This window comes from Penicillium angulare (assembly GCF_028827245.1).
Source record: "Penicillium angulare strain IBT 27051 chromosome Unknown utg000007l_segment0_segment0, whole genome shotgun sequence".
Lineage (NCBI taxonomy): Eukaryota > Fungi > Ascomycota > Eurotiomycetes > Eurotiales > Aspergillaceae > Penicillium > Penicillium angulare.
In genome coordinates, this window is record NW_026623166.1 from 329,756 (window position 1) to 355,967 (window position 26,212).

Genomic DNA, 26,212 nt, shown 5'->3' on the forward strand with positions numbered 1-26,212 from the left:
TGAATAAATCTTCCCATACACAAAGCCAACCACAAAATATTTTTCTTTTCGGTATGTAATAGAAAAACCCCAAACTCCCCATAAGTGCAGAGATCAAGAACGCTCAATGAAAATATTGACAGGTGACGAAGAAACCAACAGCGCCATTTCAAATGGTCGAAATAGAAAAGGCCGATAATAAAACAAGAAAGACATGGCTCTTAATATGGCATAATATGATCAGGTATTGTCCACATTAACGAGGTATCGCAGTGTACCCCAGTGAGCTCAGTTCAGCTCGTTGTCCTGCATACGCAGTATGAAGTTGACAACGACAGCAGCCAACAAGGCAATGGCCAAGATAGTAGGGCCAAATCGGTCGTCGAATCCACTTTGACCGCGACGGCGAATACTCTGCGCTCGCCAGTGAAAAGTGATGACTGCGTAGATCATGGCGGCCATGGCGATGAAAGTGAAGAGACCGGCAGAAATGCGACCGATGCGGTCACCGAAGTTCAGCAGGCCGACGGCCAGACCGCCCAAGATGACGGTGAAGTTCAACCAGGAGAGGAAGGTTCGCTCATTGGCGAAGAAGACTTTTGGCTCGACACGGGTTGGCAGGGCGATTCGCTTGCCTGTAGGTTGTTAGGTTATATTGCATTGGGGTTGATAAAAGGTAGCTTGAGGGCTCGCTGTTGGTCCAGACACACGGAGAGACATGCTAAAGCTCCAGGGAGCAGCGACAGCTGTCTCTATCCATTGTGGTCCAGGAAGAAGCAGATGATAACTTACCGGGAGCGGTTTGGAGAAGAGGCTGGCTAGACATGATGTGAAGGGAGGTCGAGGAGACGTCGGAGGTTGTACGGGGGAGGAAGCGATCAGGAGTGCAGTGCAGATCGTACAATTCTTGAATATTCGAGGAAAAAGAAGAGAAGAAGCTGAGAGAGTCACTGCTGGTTAAGAAAGTTGACAGAGGAAGAAAAAGAGCAGTTAAACGGCAGTTACGACCAATGGCCAATCCCCGCCTGATGACGAGGGAAGTCGCGACCGACAATCCACGCCTTACCATATTGGGACTAGCGTGGGTGAAGCTCTGCCGCAGCGACCTGCACGTGCGTCCATTGCTGCTGTCGCTTGGTCGTAGTCTCAGATTGCTCGTTTTAGCACGAAAAAAAATTCAATTGAAAAGCTTGGAAGATTTTATCACTATAAACTGCACTTCATTCTAGACTCTATACACATGAGATTTTTCTGAGACAACCCCGTATAATTCTCGATCCAGGGTAGCGACCTCAATGTAACGTGGTACATTACTGAGGTGAATGCCGTAATCCTTATCGCCAGGGTCTCAAAAGTTCTTCTCTAGATATCTCTAGGCACGTATAACTCACGTATAACTACGCAGCCCCGCTGGGCCTGGGGGCAATAATTGAACCCACCAGCCCATTCAGACTAATATTCAGACTAACATTCAGACTCAAATAAGCCCATCCAATAGGGGGAACCCCGGGTAAAGGCTCGACGGGGGCTTTCAAAACTGCCTGCAGTCAACATTTTCTAGTGCCAGTACATTATCCCCTGGTATTCACCCAAGCCATTTCCAAACTCTAATCGAGCCTCACCGAAACATCTATTATATACCGTTTACTTTTTTCGACCAACATACCCTCGGGTATTGCCCTTGCGTCGCCATTTAGAGAGCTCATGATAAGGAAACCCACTCTTCAATGTGGGTTGGGAGCAAAAGACCCCGCTCGGGTTGTGGCCTCGACGACCCACTGAATCTCGGGAAAAGGAGCACAATTCCGGGCCCTGGAGGTCGGTAATTGAACGATTTCCAATTCGTTGAAGCGCAAAAGTGGCAAGAAATGTTTGAAAATTGAAGCAATTGATGTATAGAATTTTATAGTTCCGTTTTAGGCCGGTGAGCACGTGCAGGGCAAAAAGAAATGGCACACCGAAATCGCTAAGCGAGACTCCAAGCTACTTATCTCTATTTAGTCCCGATCTAGCGTACTGGCGTAGCGGCAATGCGAAACCAAGCTGTCTGCCTGGGCTGTAATCTGTAGAGGGCAAAACAAACTAGTAACTGTTTCTGGATCGCCACCTACGATCTGACATAGCTCAAGATCAGCAATACTCTTTATTCAAGTTTTAAATAAACACAAGGTATCTATGCGAGATCATCATGTCTATTCCTATATTTAGTCCCTATATTGTATGTTCGCTAAGCACAGTCATATCTTCTAAAGGCCAGTTATGCTTTGTCTGGCCAGTACTTCTGAATGATCATCTTCTTGTTCACCTTGCCCATAGCATTGCGCTCGATGCCATCCACGACCATCAACACTGTAGGCACTTTGTAAGGCGCCATTTCGGTTTTCAAAACGGCGCGAAGGGCAGGAAGCTCCAATGGTGTAGCCTATTTCATGTCAGCGTAATTCAGTACAGGTCCTGGGTATTGAAAACATACCCCATCGCGGAATTTGACAACAGCAGCTACCTGCTGGCCCCATTCCTCATTCTTCAGACCCACGACAGCAACTTCTTGGATGGCCTCCAGCGCAAGCATCTTGCGCTCCACCTCCAAGGCAGAAATCTTGTATCCACCGGACTTGATTAGATCAACAGATGCCCGACCTTGGATGAAGTATGCTCCGGTAGAATCTCGTTTCGCGACATCGCCGGTCTTGAACCATCCATCCGCGGTGAACTCCTTCGCTGTTGCCTCTGGCTTTCTCCAATATTCACGGAATACATTGCCACCTTTGATCTCAATCATGCCGTCTTGATCAATCTCTTCGATTATCTGACCTGTCTCTTTCTCTGTAAGTCGGACCTGCACTCCAGGGAGAGGCCATCCGACACTTCCATCAACTCGCCTGTCCAGCTCTAGTCCACAGCTAATAGCCATTCCAATCTCAGTCATACCAAATCGCTCCAATAGAATCTGGCCAGTGATTTCGGCGAATTTAGCCTTGACAGGTGTGGGCAGTGCAGCCGATCCACTGATTACTAGGCGTAGAGCTTTTGCACCGTCTCGGGCAGCCTGTTCACGGTCTGTACCGCGGATGTTTGTATCGAAATAATCATTCAGGCGCGAGTAGATGGTTGGCACAGCCATGAACATCGTAGAAGAACCGAGCTCTTGCCAGCGCTCCCAGATAACCTTAGGATCGAACTTTGGGTGCATTTCCACCGTTGTTCCACTTAGCAGACTGGCTGCCAGTCCGTTGACGATGCCATGAATGTGGTGGAGCGGAAGTACGTGTATCAGATGATCGGATGGGCTGTACTTCCAGGCCTTCACCAGACAGCTTGCTTGGAATTCGATGATTTCATGTGTGCTGACGCCGCCCTTGGGGTTTCCTGTTGTCCCGGAGGTATAGATCATCAGTGCGCGGCGATTGAGCGGGAATGATGGGACAAAGGAAGGGAGCGATGGTGATTCGTTACGGGTGAAGGGATCGAGGCCCATGAATGGGATGTCGGTAGAGCATGCTTCACGGAGCGCTGGTGCGATTTTCTCAAATGCGGGGTGGATCAGAATCAAGGAAGGTTCAGAGTCACCGATTGTGTACAGAAGCTCCTTCAATGGGTGACTTGTGCCTGTTTGGTCTTGTTAGCAATTGGCAATAGCAGGATATAGCGTGGACGAAACCACGCGCATACGCAATTATCATGACATACAGAGAGGCACGGCGACTCCGCCTGCAGCCCAGGTGGCCCATTGAGTGACAACATAGTCATATCCGTTCGGGACAAGGAATGTGATGCGTCGCTCGTCCAAGTCGCCTGTCGCGGTCAGGCCTAGTGTTTCGACAATCTGCTTGCGAAGCACCGCTGTGTCTTCGAGAAGCTGTGTAAAGGTAAAAGATTGCTGCTTAGTAGCATCTATGATAGCGACCTTGTTTGCATCATTCTGGGCATGATGCTGCGCTGCCAAGAAAATAGGAAGGGATGGGAGGGGCATGGATGCGTGGGGCGGAGCTTATGTAGGCAATGGATGGTGGACCTATGTACAAGAACAATGCACGCTTAGAAGATCAGTTTCATGTAACGGGGGGCGATTTGTGAAAGCTCCGAGTATGATTTAAAAAAAATTTAACAGGTAAAATCCAGGGGAGCCAAGATCGGAGGCCGAATCACCCCTGGCGCAGTACAATTTAGCCGCAATTTGCGGATCAGTCCCGACTAGTGGAGAGGATTTGGAGGGGCGATCCAATCTCGCTGTTCAGAAATAAAGCCGAGGTATGATCGGCAGTTAAATGTAGGCCCGAGTACGGAAAAATCTCATCAATAGCTTCATCAACACCTCCATGGATGTATTATTAGTACCCAGAAATCATATTGGAAGTCATGAGAAACACAAAAACACAAAAAGATGGTCCCAGAGGGGGTAACCCTCGATTTTGACGTTATTAGCACCACACTCTAACCAACTGAATTATGGAACTAGGCAGTTGGAGCGGAGCCTCAAACACAGATTCAGGCTGAGACAGAAACGCAGAAGTGGAACATCTTCAAGTTCTCAATGAACCTTTTATATTATCCAGATTCAATGATGCCTCAATTGTTGTCTCAAGTGGTGATTTTGGTACAATTACTTCAAATGAATCATAAAGTTAAGATTTATATTCGAATCTAGAAGTCGGAACTCAATCCCGAATGCTGCTCTGTCAGTGGCGTCATACTTCATAGTGCAGAATAACCGAAGTTCAAAATACCATGGGGAGATCAAGGCATATTGAAAAGGTTATCGTAGCATGGAAACGATCCCTAAAAGATCTGTTGATCAGAGTAATCAAGCTAGCTAATTTGATATGACTATCTATATTAGACAGAGGTATCCACGTTACGTGTGCCCCCATAACCATCATCACTAGTGAAGTATCTTTGCACAGGATCCGAATCCCCAGAGCCACATTGCGAGATTCTCCGACCAGCTTTCTTTCTGTCCGCAGCCAAAGTCTGTGCAAATGGACACTTCTCACGAATCCGCGGTCCATACCAATAGAAGACGTAAATCGGTATCGTGAATATGATGGCCATGAATCCAAGGAAAGTCGAAGGCCATTCAAGATGGTGAGTCGTTCCCATATGCGTATACACTAAATCGACATTAGCATCATTTCAGACGGGATTGTGATAGATATGTTTCCCTTACTTGGCATTGAATACATTGCTGCTACTCCTGCAAGGAAGTCGCGAGCAAATCCATTTCCTCCGGTCGCTGATGCGGCGTACGGTCCATATGATGCGATCATGTAGTCTACTGTTGCCATGTAGATGGAATACTGGAGGAAATAAATTAGTTTGCGTTCGCATTTCAGCCATGGGGTCCTAAGTGCTTACATTTGCTATTGCAATAAGACTCGAGAATATCATGGGTGCAATCCAATGAACATGGGGCGGCCCTAGACTAGTCCAAGCAAAGCCAAACAGCCCAATTGTTAGAAGAGGCGCCACTGTGCATATGTTAGCTCCTATTCTAAACTATTCTCTCTTAGCTACTTACCAAATAATAGCCAGTAGAGACGGGCTTCCGGCTGTAGACCATCAGGATCACGCTTCCGAATGGAATTATGATAACTGATCCATGGAAGGTAAGAGAAATAAGCAATAAAGTAACCGATAAGAAGGCTAAAGAAGTTCAATCATCAGCATTAATTATTTCTTTCAGCGGTTGTTTTACTTACGGAAGAAAGGCCAACCCGGTTGTGATCGTAGTAAACCCCCATTGCTTGTATACCGGAGTATAAGATTGCAAGAATACGAAGATCAAGGCGTCACTGAATCCACTGAAAAGCGACAGACACAGAACAATAGGCTCTCGAATGAACATGATAAAGGGTCGAGCCCAGATCATGAGTATATACCTAACAGACATGCGTGACTCCTTCAGCTCATCACCACTCCACACCATGTCCCCATTTTTGCGTCTTCTCTTCGCCTCCCTCGTAATGAGAACGCTGCATCTTGTTTCGGGAACAAACATATGAAGAATCTGAACAAATCCACCAAGTATGAGCTGTATCCAGAAGTTCCAATGCCAGTCCAAAAAGTGAGCAACAAAGCCACCGACAACAGGAGCAATGACAGAGCCCGCCACAGAAGACAAGACAACATAAGCAACAGCCCATTCTTGATCTTCAGCTTCCCACATATCAGCAACCATACCGAGTGTCACTGAGCCACCAGCAGATGAAAGACCACCCAGCGCACGACAAACGACAATAGTCCCAAAGTTCGGAGCTAGAGCACACGGTATTTGCCAAATATTGACCAATAACAAACTAATTTGCAGTATAGGCCATCGACCAAACTCCTCACTGAATGGAGCCCAGAATTCACAGCCAAGTGCATATGCAATGAGAAAATCCATTTGGCCGACTCGAGCAGCTTGCTTTGAGATACCGAAATGCTTGGCATAAAGCCCAATACTGCTAGCGTAGAAACCGGCATTGAAGTTCATCGAGGTTTGTACGGCGAAAATAACAGAGATGATTCCCCATTTCTTCCACCAAGGGAAGGAATATCCAAGTTTTTCATAGCATTGCCATTCTTTCAGTTCTTCTTTGGAGTCCGCATGGCCGTCCGCGTGTCCTTCTGTGTCTCCGTTCGTGTGCCCGTTTGCAGGTCCATCATAGTGGCTCCGCTGAGCTGTTCCTCCTGGTGAGCGAACTCGACGTGATTGCTGTTGTTTTGCCTCATCTCCATCTGCTGCCGTAGAGGATGACCCACGCGACATTGTTAAGGTACTTTGGGTCGGGTGCAGATTTGCTTTTCGTATTCAAATATGTGACAAATGACAATGGGTGTCATTCTCCGAGAGAGTGGCAGCTGAGTTGTCCCCAGAGGCTCGGGTTATGGCTCTTTTTAAGTACCATTTCCTACAGAGGTCTTCTATGCTGTGGGTAAATAGTAGTCAGTAGCAAGAACCAATAATATACCGAGTCCTAGAGCCAAGGGGGCTCCTCCGATTGGCTCTTCGATAGTATACCAGTGGATCAAATAAGCTTTACCATGTTCTTTCGCGTGTCGCCTGGTGTGGAGCGGACATCCGGGGATGATGACCAAGTAGGTCGTCTCGGGTTTGGTATCCGCAGTGAAGATAAGATAATAAGAGGTGGAATTGTACCCCGGGTGTTTGATGGGCGATCCAGAAAAGTGCGATTCTTCGGAGTGGTGGTTCCGGTATGGAGTTGGTCTTCTGGAGGCATTCTATCCACAATTCCCCAGACAAGCTAGTCGTCCCAAGTTTCGGCTTTTCGAACATTTCAAAGACCCAAAAATCAACTCCGCAGCTTTAAATGAAATAAATTGTCAAATGAAATGCGCGTCCAAGTTGAATCATCGCGTAGTAGCTCACATGGCACTCGATATAACGCCGACCGTCGACAGTTTTCAAGGGTAACCCAATTAGGCACTACAGCCATTTCAATCGCTTTGGGGTATGTACAAGTATGTACATTTTTATTTATTTAAAAATCTTGGAGATTCATAAGAGAGGCCTAATCAGCTTGATCTTCTCGAAACCCAAAGCCCCAGCCGATACTCTTACTTAATGTCCTTCCGAGGACAGCCATTAGGATATAGCAATATCTACGCCCGGCGGTCATTATTAAAAATCCGATCCACAATTGTGCGGATATAGTTTCAGCGGTAGCTACCGGACGGTGCATCTGAGATTTCAAACAATAAAAGGCGAGGGTTTAAAAAAGCGACATGGTTGTGCCTGCACCAATGCCTGCGCCAACGGCCCCCAAATAAGGGGTCTGAGACCGAGATAGAGTAGCCCCACTTGTAGCCATTAGCGTCCGCCGGCTATTATAGGGATCCGTCATTAGGTACCAGGATAGTGATCCCAATAATATTTCCAGGGGACCGGGCCCTCCAAGGAAGCTTCTTTAGATCGGGTTGTCTACTCACCCGGGTAAAACAAGAACCTGAAACAAATATCTTGAATTGCTGATTAGTTACGAATGAAGTAGATGTGAGGGGCACAGTCGGATGAAACTGAAAAGAGTTTGCAGATACTTCGTTGTACCTGACCATGATGTACAGAATACGGCCCGTCAAGATTTATACCAAAGCCTCATGACCACAGGGCCGTGGAAGTTTTCAAGTTGGCATGAGGCTGAAAAAGCTTGTTACTGAGGCTAGTCGAGGTACAGTAACAAATTAGGCGTGGATCGCAGAATAGCATGAGATCGAACTTGTCAAAGCCTCCTGACGAAGTGTGCTTTTCAACGGAGTAGGTCCCAAATTGAAACAGAATGATTGGATAGATCACGGTTGAGCTGTATTAGTGGTTTGGCCTGGTCTACGAGTTCCTGTGTGTCGTTTTTTTAGAAGGATTGGTGCCTGCATATTACAAGCTATTTAGTCTTGCGTCTCGCGTCATATGAATCTATCGAAGAATTCCTTAAACCTCTATATCACTTATCACCCTACCTGCTTCAAGAAGTAAAGAATGGCCCGAGCTCGAGAAGGGCATCATCCACTTGCCAAGACTGCCACAGGCTTAATCTATATGAATTGGATATTCTCAGAAGTGACTTTGGGTCTTGCAGCCGCAGCTGTCGCAAACAATATTCACAGTCATATCGCAACAGCTCATTTAGTAATTGTGAGTCTTATTAATTTTAAGAATGGTACGCAGACAATCCACGGAACCCCAATCTAACCATTTTCTTTTCTGCTCGCTTAGACTACCCTCAGCCTCGTTGCTTTGTCTTCTACTTGCTGCCTTATAACGTGCATCGAAGGGAGCGACGGTGATGAAGTAAGACGAGCTGTGGTATTCTTCGTGGTCTTTATCAACATGTTTTTATACATCGGAATGATCATTCCTCTCAGCGTCAGTCCTATCGCAAAGCCGGACATTCATGCGGGACATGTTCAATTCTTCAATAAGTCTCTATCAGGCACAGAAAGCACTATGGCCTAGATGGATCACCCCTATTTCGGTCTGTTTTTCTTTGACCTACTCATGATGTGAGCTTGGGGTCCTCTCTTCTCTCATGTTGAAGAGAGAAAACTGCTGACTTTGTCTAGATGCAAGGATGCGTTTTGTTATATGATTTTTCTTTGCTGTTATTCTTTTTTGCTGTGCTTCGTCATAAAGATAAAATCGCGCGAGCTTCCAAGGTTCCGATTTATGTTTGATAAAATTCATTAGCGCCTGGAGGTCATGTTAGGCATCAGTTAGGGATCAGCAACATGTATCATAATAAGGACCGAAACCTCCTTCAAGGGACCGTGCCCGCCAAAGAAGCTTCTCAAATAGGGTGTGTACTCTGTCTTTTTTTACCCGGGTGAACCAGCCACATCAAGCCATCTTTTGGGATTTATATCAATTATGGGTAGAATACATGGCAGTTACTCGATGCGAATAAAGTTAAATAAGGTTTTTAAATATGTCTTCATTACATCAAGCAAGAACGAACAAGGTTCGTATCACAGGCGCACGATTAGACAGCCGCGAAATTTCTAGATTGAGGCTGAATGGGATTTTTTACCGATGCAGTGGATCGAACTACAGTAAGTAAGTAGGTTTGGATCACAGAATAGTACGAGATCGACCCAGTCTAACCTGGATTTGACGTTTGCCATTTGTCCTGTGAAGATAATGTATCATATCATTTCCACCAATATTCAAAATAGCCATAAGCCATCCTCTTCCAACTTTCCCTCCGCTTCAATCCTCTTCATACAAGCTTTAACTCTCTTCACAACGTGTTCCGCATACCCCGGCCCGAGTGGCGGTCTGGGCACAGCCAAATCCATCTTCAGCCAGGGCACAGAACTAATCCCTTGGCATGCCTGGCGCATCTCTTCAACCTCTTTGTCGCCATAAAGGGCCCCTATAAAGATAGATACTGGTAGCTTGGGGTTTTCCCCAGTGCTAGCATTGGGATCCTCGCTAGTAGGGAGGGCTTTCCCTTGCAACAAATAGGGTAATTCGATTGCCCCGGAGGCAGCGCTAGTGACGGAATGTACCACTACATATGGAGTTAGCATTGGATAATCTCAATTTTGAACAATTGGGAAATTTCCTCTTGCCTTCGTATTCGGGGAGGTAGAGGGGCTTGACAACATTGAGAACCTGCGGATCAACGCCGCCGCAGGTGATGACTGGTAAAGCTGCCATAGTGAATGGGATGGTGAAGTTGTGTTTGGGATTGAATTTTGGGGGAAATGGGTTGTCGACGTACACATATTTATACCTGGCAGTCGTCATGGGCATATGCTATGCACTATCCGTCTTGGACGCCCAGGCAGGTGTGATTGATGCACTCTGCCGCCCCTCCCATTGGCTAGACGAATGAATTTCCCAAACGGGTCAGAGCTGAACTTTGCTGACACGACTACTATTTCCGCCCCACCGGCCCCCCCCCCTCTAGACCTCTTGTAAGGTTTCTAATTTACACTCTCTTTCGAAATCAAGTGAGCCAGAACAGAGGAAAAGATGCCGAACACGGGGAAATATAGTCAAAACTGTCATTTTTGTCGGCAGCGACGTATCAAGGTACGTTTTCCTTCAAATATGGCTGGGCGTAACCTGATCGACTAAGGTACAGTGTGATCTTTCACGTCCTTCATGCACTCAATGTTTAAGAATTGGAGAGAAATGTTTCGGGTATCGAGATGAAATCACCATGCGCTTCCGTATTGCAAAAGCCTCATCCTTCGAGCCAAATACAAGCCATGGTCGTCGGAAAACGCATTACCACAACCCAAAATCCATCAAATTGGACTCTGCTAGGTATCAGATACCACCTTCTCCGATAGGCTACGAAATACCACAGGTGTGGAGTCATCATGTGTTCCCTTTGGTTCTAGATAAATTCGCAGCCGGAATTGTGGATACAAGCATAAACAGCAGCATGTTCGTTACCATACCACGTATCATATCTAGCTCACAAGAGGGATCCCCTGTGTATGCAGTCTGCGATGCCATTGCGCATGCATATCTAGCTACTGTGACTGGATCACCAACGGAAGTTTTGAGAAGAGATCGGGCTTATGGGACCGCACTTAGGGCCGTCAATGCGGCTCTTACCGATCCTACTCAATACAAAAATGACAGCACATTGTTATCGATCTGGATGTTTGTAGTGTACGAGGTAAGCTGGATGCATCTATCGATAAATGAAATGATAACATGAATACTAATTGATCTCAAGTTCTTGTCAAATCCTAACCTGTCATCTATTGCAGGATCAGAGGAGGGCGACCGCCACTGTCGAGGCATGGCATCCTTAATACGCCTCCGGGGCCCGGAGCAATTTTTAACACAGGATGGACGAAATCTTGTCTACTTCGTATGCTACTGCACTGTAAGACTTCCAAGGTTCCTCAGCATTTAGTTGATACTGGTATTGTCTGACAAAAAAAACAGCAAGCTAAAGCACTCATCGCAGGCCGGGAGTCTCCCCAAGAAGTATTGACTTGGATCTCCAAACTTCGCCTTTATATGAAGCCATCCGAGTCCATTTCCATTCAGGCATGTCAATTTGCTTACCACACTACCCGTATCTGTAGTGAAATACGAAAGGTGAAAGATAACCCGAAGATCACGTTCACATTTCATAAATCTATATTGTCACAAATGCTCGCGATACAGAAGACTTGGGATTTTTCATGCGACCTAATTCAACCTTCAGAATCTTTCATTGGAGTACATTCATATCAAGGAAACTTCCAAATGCATCTTTCGGCAAGCGTTCTCAATCTCCACGATACTACCTACCAGGAAGACTATTCGCACCAACACTATACTCATTTTGCCCCGATGAAAGAACACTGCATTGCCACCTTTCGCAATGCGGCAACGCGAATCCTACACATGCAAGGTACTTTCCGAAATATGAATCATCTCGAACTCGGATGGGGAGATGCGGTTATGATAAACGGGTCCTTGAGAACTATCGCAACCTCTCGTCTTTCATTACCCTGGCAGGTCTACGCAGCGAGCAAGGCCCGAGCAGCGATCAAGCAGCGACTTGGTTTTTGATTCTCGGGATACCTACACGATCGTTGTCTTCTATGATATTACTATATGAGATTCTCTGTTCACTCATTTCATTATGTATAATCACTATTCTAATCATTTATAAGGCCTATCACAGCTCATAGTATCCAGAAAAAAAGACTACAGCATCGGTTTCATAATTAATTATCCAATACTCAGGTGATTTACGTGGCTTGAACTGCGTGTCTTGCAGTAGCCGACAGCCGACAACGGCACTTAGTGGGGGGATCACGCCATGTGGGCTGCCGCCCAACCATTCGAAGATACTATAAAACGGAGCTAGTTAAGAGCCGAATTAGGTCGGTTAAAGCTTGAAATAAAGCTTGAAACAAAATTTACATACCGGAACTATTTGAATTTTTTTCGAGCTTAGGTTATCTGAAACGGTCGCTCAGTGGTTTGAACGTTAATAAGCATCAAGTTGGGTGGAGTTTCCCCACGCCAAGAGTTATAGTATACATAGCCAAGTATTGTCTTAGATCTAGTATGTACCTTGTTGTGCATTCATGTATGCAATTCTGGACACGATATGTACAACATGCAGGATGCAGGATGCGGGATGCAGCTTGCGTAACATTCCTATCTATAATACAGTTTCTCAAGGTTAGGCAAGGGTAGGAAGAAGATTCCCTACAGTCTCTGTGGATAAGTGTTGAGCTTAAGCTGATTTGAAAATTGACATGGCACAAGATGTCGTCACATTGCAAGCTTATGGGCACATACGCAAGGGCTAGAAGCTTGCGTGTGAATATAGCTTATGTGGGGCATATGATAACATTCCATATTAAGACGCCATAACCACCCATATCGGTATGCTATCTCCGATTCAAACCTGCCCCATTTGCAGTATTCCCGACCGATATGGAGGATTTATTCGTTGGAATTGAATATAGAGTTCAAATACAAGATCTGGAATTCGTAGGCCAAAACACCCATTCCTCGAGGTGGGATATCGACTGAACCCAGGAAATAGCTGTTTCAAGCTAAATAGCATTCACTTTTAGGCTCTGGGAAGTAGGCAGTGGTAAAGAGGATGTATTCGGTCTGTCTTCTGCGGGTTCTGCCCCAGACACTGGCGCAAATGGGCGTCACGAATCTTTTCCGGCCTCGTTATATTGAGGGATTGGCGGTAGTTTGCCGTCGAAGATGGAGAGTCCAAGATCGTTATTTGAGTGGTTTAGATGCGAATACATCCGGTATGCCATGAAGAGAGATCCGAGTACAATCAATACTCCTCCCAGTAGAGCGTGATGATATTTAGGTCTCATTATGGACCGATCACAGTTGCGACCGGTTAAAACCAGTGATGTCAGTTCGGTCTGGGTCTTGTGAATCGAGATTAAGGTCGCTCTGCACGACCAGCTGCAAAGATTGTGTGACAGCCTCCAAATTAACTGGTAGAGCCAGAAGGCTACCTTTATCACTGCCCGGGGGGGGAATGTGTCTGAACACCATTTGAAAGTTAGACAGGGCAGCCATCGGTGCTAAGTAACTGAATCGGGAGATTAAAGCCACTAAACCTGCTTTAAGATCACTCACCTTGTTACATGTATTCGTGTTCAACGTAACTTTGAACCTTGACGCGTGGACATGGGATGCTCCAGGAGCCGCTGATCCGAACAATTCACCCCGGGTAAAGAAGTGTAAAGTGGATCTCTTTAGTTTATTTTCTCCATTTTTTCTCCATTTCCCTGCCGATGGCCGATTGGCGATTGATGGCAGCCGAGCACGAAATCATGCATGTACATGCGCAATGTAATGTAATGCAACGAGGATCCGATCCTGCTATAAGAGAGACCTCGTGCAGCTACCCCTCATCCCCCTTTTGTGTTTGCTCCCTTAATTTCCCCCTGAGCTTGAGCTTCGTTCTGTTTGTACTTTTTTTCTGAAACCTCATTATAACAAATCACACATTGAACATGGCTACTAAACGTCCCAACTTTCTCGTGATCGTCGCCGATGACCTTGGTTTCTCCGACGTGGGCTGTTTCGGTGGTGAAATTCGCACTCCGAACATTGATCAGATCGCAAAGGAAGGATTGCGATTCACAGATTTTCATGCTGCTGCGGCATGCTCGTAAGTCTTATCCATCACAATCCAAGTACAAAATTGACATTTGTTTCTTTCTTGAAAATAGTCCCACTCGAGCGATGATTATGACTGGCACCGATCACCATATCGCAGGCCTAGGCAACTTGATCGAATGGACCAACATTTCCGGCCAGAATGGCCCCAAAGGGTCTGCGATGAGCACCGCCCCACAACGTGGTATGCCCGGATATGAGGGGTACCTGAATGAGCGCGTCGTGGCGCTTCCCGAGATCCTACGCGATGCGGGGTATCACACCATCTTGTCTGGAAAATGGCATTTGGGCCTGACACCAGAGCGATCACCTCACAAGCGCGGATTTGTCCGTTCATTCGCTCATCTCCCTGCTTGCTCGAATCACTACGCTTACGAGCCCAACCTTCGTGATAATGATGATATTCCCACTTTCATTGAGGCAAGCTATATCGGGCTACATAGTGAAGATGGGGAATATGTGCGCCATCTGCCCGAGGGCTGGTACTCATCAGATGGATACGGAGACAAGATGATTAATTATCTGAAGGAGTGGAAGGAGTCTGGTGGCAGTGAGGGATCTGATGGAGACAGCGATCGTCCTTTCTTCGGATACCTCCCGTTCACAGCGCCTCATTGGCCTCTCCAAGCACCACGAGAATACATCGATCATTACCGCGGAGTATACGATGAGGGTCCCGATGCGCTTCGCCTAAAGCGCCTGCAACGATTGAAGGAGCTTGGCATGGTACGAGAGGACGTTGAGCCTCACCCAGTTGTCGCAGACGAGATCAAGGCATGGGAAGAATACACACCCGAGGAAAAGAAGAAATCCTGCATCTCAATGGAAGTATTCGCCGGAATGGTGGAATGTATCGATAGCAACGTGGGCAAGGTAGTCGAGTACCTCCGCTCAATTGACGAGCTAGACAACACATTCGTGTGCTTCATGTCCGACAACGGCGCAGAAGGCGCGGCCTACGAAGCCTACCCCATGGTTCAAAATGGTGTGATGCCCCATCTCCAAAAGTACTACGATAATAGCCTCGACAACCTGGGTGCTGGCAACTCTTTCATCTGGTACGGTCCACGCTGGGCACAGGCTTCTACCGCCCCTTCACGTTTATACAAGGCCTACACAACTGAGGGTGGTGTTCGTGTTCCCTTCACCTGCCGTTTCCCCAAGAATATCAACATTAAGCCTGGCGATGCAACCGCCGCCGAAGGCGGAATCACAGATCAGTTCTCCACCGTTATGGACCTGGCACCCTCCATTCTCGACATGGCCGGCGTCAAGCATCCCGCACCAACATATCAAGGTCGGGAAGTCGTTTCCATGCGCGGACGCAGCTGGCAACCCTGGGCAACGGGTGAGGATGAGCGCATCCATCCTAAGGATTTCATTCAGGGCTGGGAAACCTGCGGTCGAGCCGCTCTGCGCTGTGCGGACTGGAAGATTGTCTTCATTCCCAAGCCCAAGGGTCCAGAGAAGTGGCAGCTGTATAACCTCATCAAGGACCCTGGTGAGATTCACGACCTTGCAGACCAAGAGCCTGAGAAGCTCAACCAGTTGCTTAAGCTTTGGGACCAGTATGTCCTTGAGACAGGTGTTATTCCTCTATGTCCTGACTTGGGCGAGTTCCTTGAAGCGACTGACGCGCAGATGCCTGAGAATGCTTGGATGGAATTTGATTATTGGAAGGAGGGTGCTCGTGATACTCCTGAGAAGTTCACCCGAGACCCTCCTCGGTTCCAGCGCACTGTTAAGCAATGGTAATGGTGTGAGGCCAACCACACAACAGTACATATCTGTCATAATAACGAATCAATGAGAAAAATAGAATTCAATAAACCAATTTGGTGTTCAACGTCTATGGCCACAGTTTGAGTAAGAAAAGTGCATACAAGTTACCTACATGTACAACAAACTTAAAAAATAATAAAAATAAGAGCTCAATGCATGGATGTCTTCAATAGACAACATACTAAATCCAATCTCTAATATACAACCCTATCATACAAGCCCCCTCAAGTTCTTTAAACCCCCCTCCTAACAGCCCAAAAATAATTCCCCCAATCCTCCGACCCAGGAACCATCTTCCACCCCAACCCAGGCACATAGATAGCTCCAACACACTTCCACATCATCCCATCTAACGCACCAGCTCCAGCCCTCGTAACACCTTTATCGGCAAGACGCATCAACCCCTCCTGCGCCCAACCATGTAACTCAGGCGGATTAACAAACTTGCTCCACTCATGTGTACCCCTCGGCACAACCCCAATAGGCCAAGGCGCCTCGGCAATAACCTGATTAAGAAGGAAAGAGGGTAACGTTCTAGAAATTGTGGAACCAATTAACCAGCCGCCGGGCTTTACTGCCGAAAGACATTTTTCAAGAAAGGATTGGTAGGTTGTTGTCTTTGGGTCTATGTGTTCGATTACTTCGAAGAGGGTAACGATGTCGAATTGGGGATGTGTAACAGAGGAGTTGGAAGTGGAGACCGAGCTAGAACTAGAGCTGGAAGTAGAGCTGGATTCGGATTCAGAAGCAAGTACATCTTCCAATGTAGTGTTTAGGTAGCGAAACTTCCCAGTTCGAAGATGGGAATCAACGGTTGGATCGAGACGGGCATGTTTCTTAGCGATTTGAATTAGGTCCGTTGTAGGATCGATGGCTGTCATTGATGCGGCGCGAGTAGGTGTTGGTGCCGGACTTGACGGATCAAGCGGAATAGTACGAGCGAGGGATTCAGCGAAGATACCTCCTCCACAGCCGATATCGAGGTAGTGCAGATTTGCGGGCGGGGAGGTAGAGGCAGAGGCAGAGGCAGAGGCAGAGGTAGATGTTTGTGTATCTGGAGAACTTTCCGCAAGACAAGAAGCGATGAATTCGTGACGGAGGGGATTCATCAGGTGCAGAATTCGAGAAGGGCCCATTGGATCCCACCAGGAGCTGGCGAGGGAGGAAAAGTGAGAGACTTCATCCTGGGAGACGGATGTTGTGTGATTACGGATGAATTGGGTTTGTGGTTGGAGTTTTGGAGAGACGGATGAGACAGGTGAGACTGTGGGTGTGATTTTGATTTGTCGAGAGAAATATGTTGATGGGGAGGTTGATGGGGCGCGAAGGGCGCGGAAAGGTAGGAAATTAGGGCGTATTGTTGGCATTTTGGATATAGGGGGTTTTCAAGAACCTAGAAACTGGAGTAGGACAGGTTGGATCAGTAGATCCACAGGAGCTTGGGATCAACTGGATGTGGGGAGTAGGAAAGGTGAAGCTATTCCCGATCGCAGAATCTCCGAGGCAAACATGGCAAACACGCCAAGACTAACCAGGTACTGTACAACACTTCAAGGTTTAAGGTCCGGGCTCGAATATGTAATAATATTTGTCTTTTCTTTCTTTTCTTTTTTTTTTATGTTTGTTATAATGCATTCTTGTTTTGTAAGATTTCGATCGCCTCGTATCCAAACTTGACATTGAATTCTTGACCTTAACCTTGGATTACATTCCAGGGTTTTGTTTGCCGTGATAGATACTGCAACCTTTAAGTGGTTCCGTGTATGAACTCGGGTAGCTAGCCGATGTGCAATTATATTGCAGCGAATGCTCGGGTAAATGCAGCGGGGGACTGAGGGAATGTTTCTCAAGGTGTGAAGGATGTCGATTGACAGTTAGTCACTGGGACAATGAAACACTTCTTGAAATATATCATAAATGCCACCTTGGCAGCACTTCTGCTAACAACTGTGCTATCCATAGATGCCGTACAATATAGACTGCCGGAGACTGGAGACATCTCCGCACAACCAATCAGAGAACGCCATGCTGGATGATTCAGATTTGCATGTGAAAGAAGCGTTTTCCCAACAATTTACACTTTCACATGCGAATGCCCAGTCTCAAGTGGAGCAGAAATCCATTTGTCTCCATATAATTTATATAGGAACCAGACCATTCAAAGAGAAGACGCAAGAACAAGATGCACACGAGATACCTTGCCCTTTTCGTATTACAATGCTTGCTTTTCTTAAGTAGAGCCACCTCGTATAAAGGAAGACTGACCAACCAGTCATATCTCTTCGATCATGCAGCATTCCAGGGCGATCCCGGAGGTCCATCCTTCGAATCGCTGCACGTTTTGTATCCGGATGGGAGTGACCCGGAAGTGCCATTGGTTATCTTCAACGGGGACGAACTTAATACAGACCCGAAGGTTTGCCCCCCACTAGATAGTATGCAGTTTAGCGGCGATGTTTGGGCCCCATGCCAGCATCATAGCTTGATTTTCAACTCAACAGAAATAGTGGATTAGAATCCATTCGAATATAGCAATCTTGCTATTAAAGGCGGTAATGGCGCAATCTCCGCGAGAAATTCCTCGTACTAGTCCCCATGTTTACTTGTTTGCATTCATCCTAAACTTGGGAAAGAAGCAAAGAAACTTGAAAAAAGTATACCACACGCAACCACACCTTCAACCAGTACTCCGATGATCGTATCTTGACCCCTCTTAAAAAACTAATTTCGATTCTCGATCTCGTCTCGACGTGCCCCATATCTTTCCCCGGGTTCCTCCTTGTCCCTCGTTATTTATCGCCCAATCCGCCGCATCGTGAATCAAATCTTCATTCTTTAGTTGCCCATTTGCAATATGCCCATTATCGACACTACCCAAGATCTCCCCGCTCTGTTTAAGAAGCAAGTACAGAGTACCCCCGATGCGATTGCTCTGGAAGATGGTTCCGCTATATACACATACACAGAGCTAGACCATGAAGTGGAAAAGCTAGCAACTCAACTCCGCCGGTACGGTGTCAGTCGCGATTCACTAGTTGGAGTGTTACTTCCCCGTGGTGCCCACTACGTGATTGCCTGTTTAGCTGCGCTTCGTGCTGGTGGTGCATTTTTGGTTCTGGAGTTGGCATACCCCGCGGGTCTGTTGGCTGATGTTATCGAGGATGCCAACCCCGCCGTGGTAATTACCCACCAAGTGGAGGCGCCCCGTGTCAAAGCTCAATGCCCGGTGATCGCATTAGACCAACCAACAGCCGAAGTAAATGGAGACGCAAAAGTGTCAGCACCACTACCTACCAGCGATGATTTGGATCGTCTGGCATTTGTCTCATATTCTTCCGGCACCACAGGAAAACCCAAGGGAATCGCAAACCCACACAGAGCACCCGTGCTTTCTTATAACCTGAGATTTGGAATTCAGGATCTACAGCCCGGAGACCGAGTAGCGTGCAATGTGTTTTTCATTTGGGAAATTCTTCGCCCACTACTGCGGGGTGCGACTGTTGTCACTGTCCCCGATGATGTTAGCTATGACCCTGCCGCATTGGTCGATCTTCTTGCTTCTAAACGAATTACCGAAACTCTTATGACCCCCACCCTATTGGCTACCGTTCTCTCCCGATATTCCTCCGGTCGGCTCATTGCCCGTCTTCCCGATCTACGAACACTATGGTTAAACGGCGAGGTAGTAACCACGGATCTTGCCCGCCGAACAATCAGCGCTCTACCGAAAACAAGATTGCTCAACTGCTATAGCGCATGCGAAACACACGAAATCGCCTGCGGGGATATCCGGGAGATGATCGATGATTCTATCTACTGCCCCGTCGGACCTCCTCTCGATCCAAAGCACATCTATATCTTGAATGAAAATGGTGACGAGGTGGAGTCAGGTACCGCGGGCGAGTTGTTTATCGGTGGAGATCTTCTTGCTCGTGAATATCTGAACCTCCCAGAGACAACGGCTAAGGCTTTCACTCCAAATAAATTCGTTTCTGCACCGGGCGCTCGGATGTATAGAACTGGTGATCTGGCCCGGAGGCTCCCATCGGGCCTATTAGAGATTACCGGTCGAGTGGGTGCGATGATCAAGCTTCGTGGATACTCAGTTGTTCCTGCCAAGGTCGAGAGCGACATTTGTCAGTATCTGGCTGTCAGCCACTGTGCTGTTGTTGCCCATGGAGATGGTCTGGAGCGACAGCTAGTAGCCTATGTTGTGGCTGATAGCGAAGCTGGAGATCGTCCAGTCCTGGAAATCAATGATTCAGGACACAGCCCTGCAGCTCGTCGGGTCTTAGAGCCATACCTTGCTCATTACATGATCCCAGCCTTATGGGTTGCCTTGAAAGAGCTGCCTACGAATGAAGTCTCCGGCAAGGTTGATCTTAAGAGCCTTCCATCTCCTCGCAGCTCAAGTCCAGTCAGTAGCGAGCAGTCGGTGGACAAGGATCCCATCAGCATTAATGATATTGCTACCATTTGGGCCAACGTTCTCAAGACCTCGAAATCTCTCCTCAAGCCCGAGGATAATTTCTTCGACCTGGGTGGTCACTCGCTGTCACTCGCTGACCTGGCATCCAGGTTCTCTAGACACTTTGGCTTCCGTGTGAAGATCCCAAGTCTTGCCGAGAACACTACGCTGGCTGGTCATTTGAACACCGTTCGCGCCACTCGAGATGGTCACACTGCTGCTATTCAAGCCGATCTCCCCGCTATTCTATGTGCAGATTCGACATTAGATGAGGATATCAAGCCTGCAGCGGATACCAAGTTCACTTCCATCGCCTCGGCTGATACCGTGCTTTTGACTGGTGTGACTGGTTTCCTGGGCGCTTTCTTGCTAAATGACCTCCTTGAAAACACTTCAGCCAATATAATTTGCTTAGTACGATTCAGCGACCCAGAGGATGATGACCAGGCTGGTGGTGTTGCTCGTATTCGCCGCAATCTCCTTGACCTGGGGCTATGGCGTGACACCATCATGGAACGCGTGGAAGTTCTTCCTGGAAACCTGTCCAGAGCGCGTTTCGGTTTATCGCTCGAACAATTCGACGATCTTGCCTCTCGAATCCAGGTCATCGTCCATGCTGCGGCCACTGTCAATCTTGTCTACCCCTATGCTGCCCTTCGCTCAGCCAATGTTGGCGGTACCCGAGAGGTTCTCCGTTTAGCTTCCAAGGGAGGCGCAACAGTTCAATACGTTTCGACAAACGGTGTCTTACCTCCCTCCCCTACTGGAGGCCGTGGCTGGTCTGAGGATACTATGCTCAGTATCGATGAGGTTCCAACTAAATTACTAGACGGTTATGGACAGACAAAATGGGTTGCTGAGCAGCTTGCATTAAAGGCCCGGCAGCGTGGAATCCCACTGAGGATTCATCGTTGCGGTACCATCAGCGGACACAGTATCACTGGCTCGGCCAATGCGTGGGATTTACTCACCGCGTTGATGGTTGAGTCTGTTAGAATTGGCTACGCCCCAGATGTGGAAGGCTGGCGAGCAGAGATGACCCCAGTTGACTTTGTCAGTCAATCAATCGTTCATCTCGCCACACAAACAGAACCCGAACAGACTGTCTACCACCTCGGTGACCCAGATCCCATCAACACCAAATCTGTCTTTGAGAATCTGAAAGACCTCGGCTATCCAACTGAATTCCTCCCATGGGACGAGTGGGTTGCCCTGTGGACCGAAAAGCGAGGCTCAGCAAAGGGAGGAGACGGTTCATTTACCGTTGACATTCTCCGCAGTGGTATGCCCACAGTGGAATTCCTTCGCGGTATCGTTGTCCTCGATAACGCCGTGACTCGACCTTTCCGCCTAGTTGTCGAGAGACCCAAGGTTGACGCCCTTCTCCTTGAGACATATGCTCGCCATTGGTTTGCCCGTGGTTGGCTTCCTCGACCCCCATCTCGCAAGCATGCCCTCGGCCGCTCAGCAGTATCCAAGCCAATCTCCCGTGGCCCTCTCAGTGGACAAGTCGCTGTCGTTACAGGAGCCTCATCGGGAATCGGAGCCGCTGTCGCCAATGCTCTCGCCAAACAAGGCTGTGCCGTTGCCCTCGGTGCCAGACGACTAGACGCACTCGAGTCAGTCCAACGCAGCGTTGAATCCCACGGCGTGAAATGCATTATCCGCTCAACCGACGTCACAAACAGAGATCAAACCGTTGAACTCTTCCAAGCAGCCAATGATGAGCTCGGTCCAGTCGACATCCTCGTCGCCTGCGCCGGAGTCATGTACTTCACAATGATGGCCAACACCCAAACAGACGAATGGGAACGCACCGTCGACGTAAACTGCAAGGGTCTCCTCAATTCCCTCTCCTCCAGTGTTCCCGGCATGCTTTCCCGTGGTCGCGGGCACATCGTCGCCATCTCATCCGATGCTGGTCGTAAAGTCTTCCCCGGTCTGGGCGTCTACTCAGCCAGTAAATTCTTCGTCGAAGCTACACTCCAAGCTCTTCGTCTTGAGACAGCCGGTGCTGGATTAAGAGTAACCAGCATTCAGCCTGGTAACACATCTACGCCGTTATTGAACATGTCCACGGATACCGAGGCAGTGAAGAAGTATGGCGAACCATCTGGTGCGAAGATCTTGGATCCGTCTGATGTGGCGAACTCAATTGTGCATGCTCTTTGTCAACCGGAGTATGTATCTGTGAATGAGATCCTTGTGGAGCCTAGGGATGAGCCTATTTAAGCTCTTTCTAAGTATTGAGTGATGATGATTTTTTTTTTTTTTGGCGTGTTCTTTTCTCTCATGACTGTATTTACCAATTGCTTCAGCTTTGGGCTGATTAGACATAGACTTGCTGGTTATAAGATCCAGCTAAAATCAATATTGGATTCTTTCTTAATAAAACTCACTGAAGACTTTGTAGTTCAAATCTATCTACTAGTAAAGAGTGTGTTGTCTTATCACATGATTTATGCATAGCGATAGGCGCAAGGTTGCCTGTAGCTTCGGTGCCTGGAGATCGTTTACCCCTTGCAATTCCCCAGCCTGGGTACCCTGCACATCCATATATCTAGAGTCTGGCTTATCTATTTTTGTATTTCTATTTATGCTGCACGTACTCAAGTTAATGTTTCTTCAAGTGAATATTCTTCTACAAAGTCTGTCTAAAATTCAAAATAACAAAGTCGAGATATCTGTATACAAACTCGCAGAGAAGCTGAAAACAAGCCCATCTATTCTAGCGCCATGGTATCATAAACAAAGCAAGCCCAGCGTGTATCATAAACCATCAAAACACAATCTCACTCAAAATCTCAGCTCACTGGAAATACTCTGATGACGAAGCCCAGATAGATCATTCTGCCGATTTACGTTGTCACCATCATCTCTTCCATCCTGCGACTCTCTACCAGCCGAAGCTAATAGATTCCATCGTTGTTCATTGGCCCATGTACTTAATTGGTCGGGCATACCTTCTCCAAGGACGGGTAGGAAATTTCCCATGTTGATAGTACCATCTAGTTCGATGATTGTTTTACATCGCTCGAGTAGTGACGGGAAGAGGTAGGATGGTGATCCACGAATCTGAGAAAGGGTATTTAGAATACCCCAAAGGAGTTCACGAGGATCAACTGTTGATTCTGCGAGCCGATGGACGTTCTTTGGTCCAAGCGACCGGGTGACATCTGCGACGGAGACACCCATATCAAATAGCTTTTGCTCCTGGTTTAAATTAGCCCCAGTTTCACGAATTGCCATAATATGGGTTTTAATTGATGAGACTTACCATCCCAATACCGTGAGCATCTACGGAACCCTGTGATGCAGTCCCTATAACGCCCATTACAGCCTTGCCGACTAAAACAGGCAGATGAAATGGCAAAACAGCATCATCCTTCAACCCAGGTTGGGTACCATGGTTCATGGAAAGCTTCCACATCATGGCTTGTAACCACTGCTGCGTGATGAGGATATCCACCTGCTGTATTTCAAGGACACCTTCCAAGGATATAGGCTTGCATAGACTGGACAGGATGCCTGATGTGGGAGGCCTCTCTAGTATTCCCTCCCCACCACCAGCAGAGAACCAGTCATATAGATCTGGCGTAAGGTTTTCAAAGATGTTAATCAGATTAATGAAGCCGTAAGCCAGGATAGGGTCTTCAGCGCAGAGGACCTGTGGCTTATGGATAGAGCTTCGGAGCATGACTGGTTTCGATTGCTGAAGAGCATATCCTCTACAGGCATTGTCAGCCAAAGAATCAATTACCAGCAATATTGAACGAAGAAGGGGGAAAGTACCTCTCAGTAATGAATAAAAGCCAAAACACCCTCCGTCGCTCCTCGGCTTCCTCAACCTGAAAATCCGCATAGGTAGCCTCCCGATTCAACCCCAAGGCAAAAGCCATAGACATAGCCTGACAAAAATAAAACCACGCATGACTCTGCCTATCCAGATTCCCATATGACGCAAATAAAAAAAACGACGTAAGCAGATTCTCAACACTAATATCCTCTACAACATCACACTCCCCCCTCGCCCTAACAGCCTCCTCTAACAACTTCTCCCCCGAAATAAGCGCACGACCATCTCCACAACTCTGCAGTCTCACAGTATCAGGTACAGGTACAGGATTTGCTCCATCTAACTTAAGTTGAATATGCGTTGCCGCGCAGAGAGAAGCCAAAAACGCATATCTTGCACTCGACAACTGTTCCGGGCAATGGGAATCAAGACGCAATCGATCACCCCGTACAACAGGCATGATGGGAAACAAATATTTCAAATAAACGTTTACATGTGCCAGGAGAATTTGTGGAGGCAAGCGACATGTTCGTGGGGGCGGAGGGCCGTAAACCGAGGAGTCAACGGTTAGAACATCCGTTGAGTCTGGGGAGGAGCCGGAGGCTAGCTCGGCTTGGGGAAGCTGTGAGAATGCATCTGCGATATCGGTCTTTCTGAATGATGCATCATAGACTGGGAAGGCTGGAGAGGCAGGTGAACTTAATCTGTACCCATCGTTTGTGCCGTAGAGTTGTTGATCTGGAGGTGTGTCTCCGCGTGCGGAGAGCGGATAGATCGGCGCGATGGGATACAGAGTGCGGAATTTGGGTCCCTTGCGACGTAGCACATCGCTATAAGAGCAGGATAGTAGAAGACGTTGGCATTTATCACAGGGTAAATCGCGTGAGCATTTAATTTTGCGCCGACGACAATTATCACAGGCCTGTTTATGGGAGGGTTTGGAATGGGGGTTGACATCCATGATTGTCAATGAGGGGAATGGGGAAGGGGTGCTAGGGCAGCGATGTCATAGTCGAAGAGAGATGGGGATCAAGATAATAATAATAATAAAAAGAAAAGAAATATGAGGAAGAGTACTAGAATCAATTCAGCAGGGATTCTCGTTCTTGTTTCCCTTCTTATTCTGGGGAAAGAGACAAACAGCGCGGGGCCATCCACAACCCCGCAAAGGCCCATGCACAACCCCATGAAGAATGATGGAAATGATGCGACACTACGGTGAGGCTATAGCCAATTCTCCTGCATCATAATTCCATTCCATCCCCATCTTCTCATTGGATCCTCGACAATAAACAGATGAATGATCAGCGGTTTCCCCCCAGTAAATTGTTGAGTTTACGCTAACAAGCCCCTCTAACTAGAAGAAGCCCACGGTGGACCACGACAGAGCAAGTTGACCCATGTTGACCCGCCATCGCGTCCATTTTAGCGTGCACAAAAAAGACGCACGGAACCATGTCCTGCTTGTCATATCGAGGTGAGATTTGCGCCCGACTCATGCAGGGGGAGGGGAAATCCAAGAGAAATAGGTCTAAGCGAGGTCCCGATTGATCCGATCGAGCGTTAAGAATGCTCAGACTCAGGCTAGAAACAATCGAAAGTTTCTAGAATCCCTCCGAATCCCTGTCATCATGAGCCGTCCCGGACGCCATCATCCCTCGCGAAATTACATTAGCGGGGAAAAGGAGCAGAGACCAATGCGCAAGTCTCCCTTTTGGTGCTAATTATCATGGCTAGAGTGTTACTGAGTTGCTACCTTGTTAGCATGACCCCACTAAACTCCCCGCAGAAGACCAGTAACAGTCATTCTCCGCATCTCTACATCTCTGCAACGGGGGGGGTTGAACTCCCAACGGGGCCCCGGCTTGAACCAAAGTAGCCGATCCAATCAACGTAAGCTCGGCTCCTTACGTATGTCCTCTCGTTGGCGTTCCATTGTTTCCACTGGCTGGCGAGGATGCCGAGAGGGGTGACATGCTCTCGGGAAGCCGAAGTCATTGGTTGGATGATGATATGGGGAAGTGTACTTTCCCATTTTTTTTCTATACAAATGTGGCTAGGT

At 47.6% G+C, this 26,212-nt stretch overlaps 10 protein-coding genes across 10 annotated transcripts; 4 read left to right on the top strand and 6 right to left on the bottom strand.

Annotated features, from left to right (window-relative positions):
• Nucleotides 1-267: 267 nt before the first annotated feature.
• On the bottom strand, nucleotides 268-805 carry N7478_009392 (putative vacuolar transporter chaperon Vtc1; the record flags this gene model as incomplete). Its single annotated transcript, XM_056925606.1, has 2 exons — nucleotides 268-614; nucleotides 772-805. 2 exons carry the CDS (start codon nucleotides 803-805, stop codon nucleotides 268-270), a joined length of 381 nt encoding a protein of 126 aa, XP_056774976.1.
• Nucleotides 806-2,236: 1,431 nt separating this feature from the next.
• On the bottom strand, nucleotides 2,237-3,952 carry N7478_009393 (acyl-CoA synthetase; the record flags this gene model as incomplete). The annotated part of the gene is made up of 3 exons (XM_056925607.1): nucleotides 2,237-2,401; nucleotides 2,453-3,588; nucleotides 3,670-3,952. The coding sequence occupies 3 exons, from the start codon at nucleotides 3,950-3,952 to the stop codon at nucleotides 2,237-2,239; spliced, it is 1,584 nt and encodes a 527-aa protein (XP_056774977.1).
• An 863-nt stretch (nucleotides 3,953-4,815) lies between these two features.
• N7478_009394 (putative MFS multidrug transporter) lies at nucleotides 4,816-6,730 on the bottom strand (the record flags this gene model as incomplete). Its single annotated transcript, XM_056925608.1, has 5 exons — nucleotides 4,816-5,090; nucleotides 5,147-5,276; nucleotides 5,335-5,447; nucleotides 5,498-5,622; nucleotides 5,679-6,730. 5 exons carry the CDS (start codon nucleotides 6,728-6,730, stop codon nucleotides 4,816-4,818), a joined length of 1,695 nt encoding a protein of 564 aa, XP_056774978.1.
• A 1,725-nt stretch (nucleotides 6,731-8,455) lies between these two features.
• N7478_009395 (uncharacterized protein) lies at nucleotides 8,456-8,932 on the top strand (the record flags this gene model as incomplete). Its single annotated transcript, XM_056925609.1, has 2 exons — nucleotides 8,456-8,611; nucleotides 8,693-8,932. 2 exons carry the CDS (start codon nucleotides 8,456-8,458, stop codon nucleotides 8,930-8,932), a joined length of 396 nt encoding a protein of 131 aa, XP_056774979.1.
• Nucleotides 8,933-9,639: 707 nt separating this feature from the next.
• Nucleotides 9,640-10,135, bottom strand: N7478_009396 (uncharacterized protein; the record flags this gene model as incomplete). Its single annotated transcript, XM_056925610.1, has 2 exons — nucleotides 9,640-9,986; nucleotides 10,027-10,135. The coding sequence occupies 2 exons, from the start codon at nucleotides 10,133-10,135 to the stop codon at nucleotides 9,640-9,642; spliced, it is 456 nt and encodes a 151-aa protein (XP_056774980.1).
• A 508-nt stretch (nucleotides 10,136-10,643) lies between these two features.
• On the top strand, nucleotides 10,644-12,001 carry N7478_009397 (uncharacterized protein; the record flags this gene model as incomplete). The annotated part of the gene is made up of 2 exons (XM_056925611.1): nucleotides 10,644-11,111; nucleotides 11,387-12,001. 2 exons carry the CDS (start codon nucleotides 10,644-10,646, stop codon nucleotides 11,999-12,001), a joined length of 1,083 nt encoding a protein of 360 aa, XP_056774981.1.
• A 1,937-nt stretch (nucleotides 12,002-13,938) lies between these two features.
• Nucleotides 13,939-15,859, top strand: N7478_009398 (arylsulfatase; the record flags this gene model as incomplete). The annotated part of the gene is made up of 2 exons (XM_056925612.1): nucleotides 13,939-14,096; nucleotides 14,158-15,859. The coding sequence occupies 2 exons, from the start codon at nucleotides 13,939-13,941 to the stop codon at nucleotides 15,857-15,859; spliced, it is 1,860 nt and encodes a 619-aa protein (XP_056774982.1).
• A 260-nt stretch (nucleotides 15,860-16,119) lies between these two features.
• Nucleotides 16,120-17,253, bottom strand: N7478_009399 (3-demethylubiquinone-9 3-methyltransferase; the record flags this gene model as incomplete). Its single annotated transcript, XM_056925613.1, has 1 exon — nucleotides 16,120-17,253. One exon carries the CDS (start codon nucleotides 17,251-17,253, stop codon nucleotides 16,120-16,122), a length of 1,134 nt encoding a protein of 377 aa, XP_056774983.1.
• A 1,487-nt stretch (nucleotides 17,254-18,740) lies between these two features.
• N7478_009400 (non-ribosomal peptide synthetase) lies at nucleotides 18,741-22,586 on the top strand (the record flags this gene model as incomplete). The annotated part of the gene is made up of 1 exon (XM_056925614.1): nucleotides 18,741-22,586. The coding sequence occupies one exon, from the start codon at nucleotides 18,741-18,743 to the stop codon at nucleotides 22,584-22,586; it is 3,846 nt and encodes a 1,281-aa protein (XP_056774984.1).
• A 564-nt stretch (nucleotides 22,587-23,150) lies between these two features.
• N7478_009401 (putative C6 transcription factor (AmyR)) lies at nucleotides 23,151-25,111 on the bottom strand (the record flags this gene model as incomplete). Its single annotated transcript, XM_056925615.1, has 3 exons — nucleotides 23,151-23,567; nucleotides 23,632-24,082; nucleotides 24,147-25,111. The coding sequence occupies 3 exons, from the start codon at nucleotides 25,109-25,111 to the stop codon at nucleotides 23,151-23,153; spliced, it is 1,833 nt and encodes a 610-aa protein (XP_056774985.1).
• Nucleotides 25,112-26,212: the final 1,101 nt, after the last annotated feature.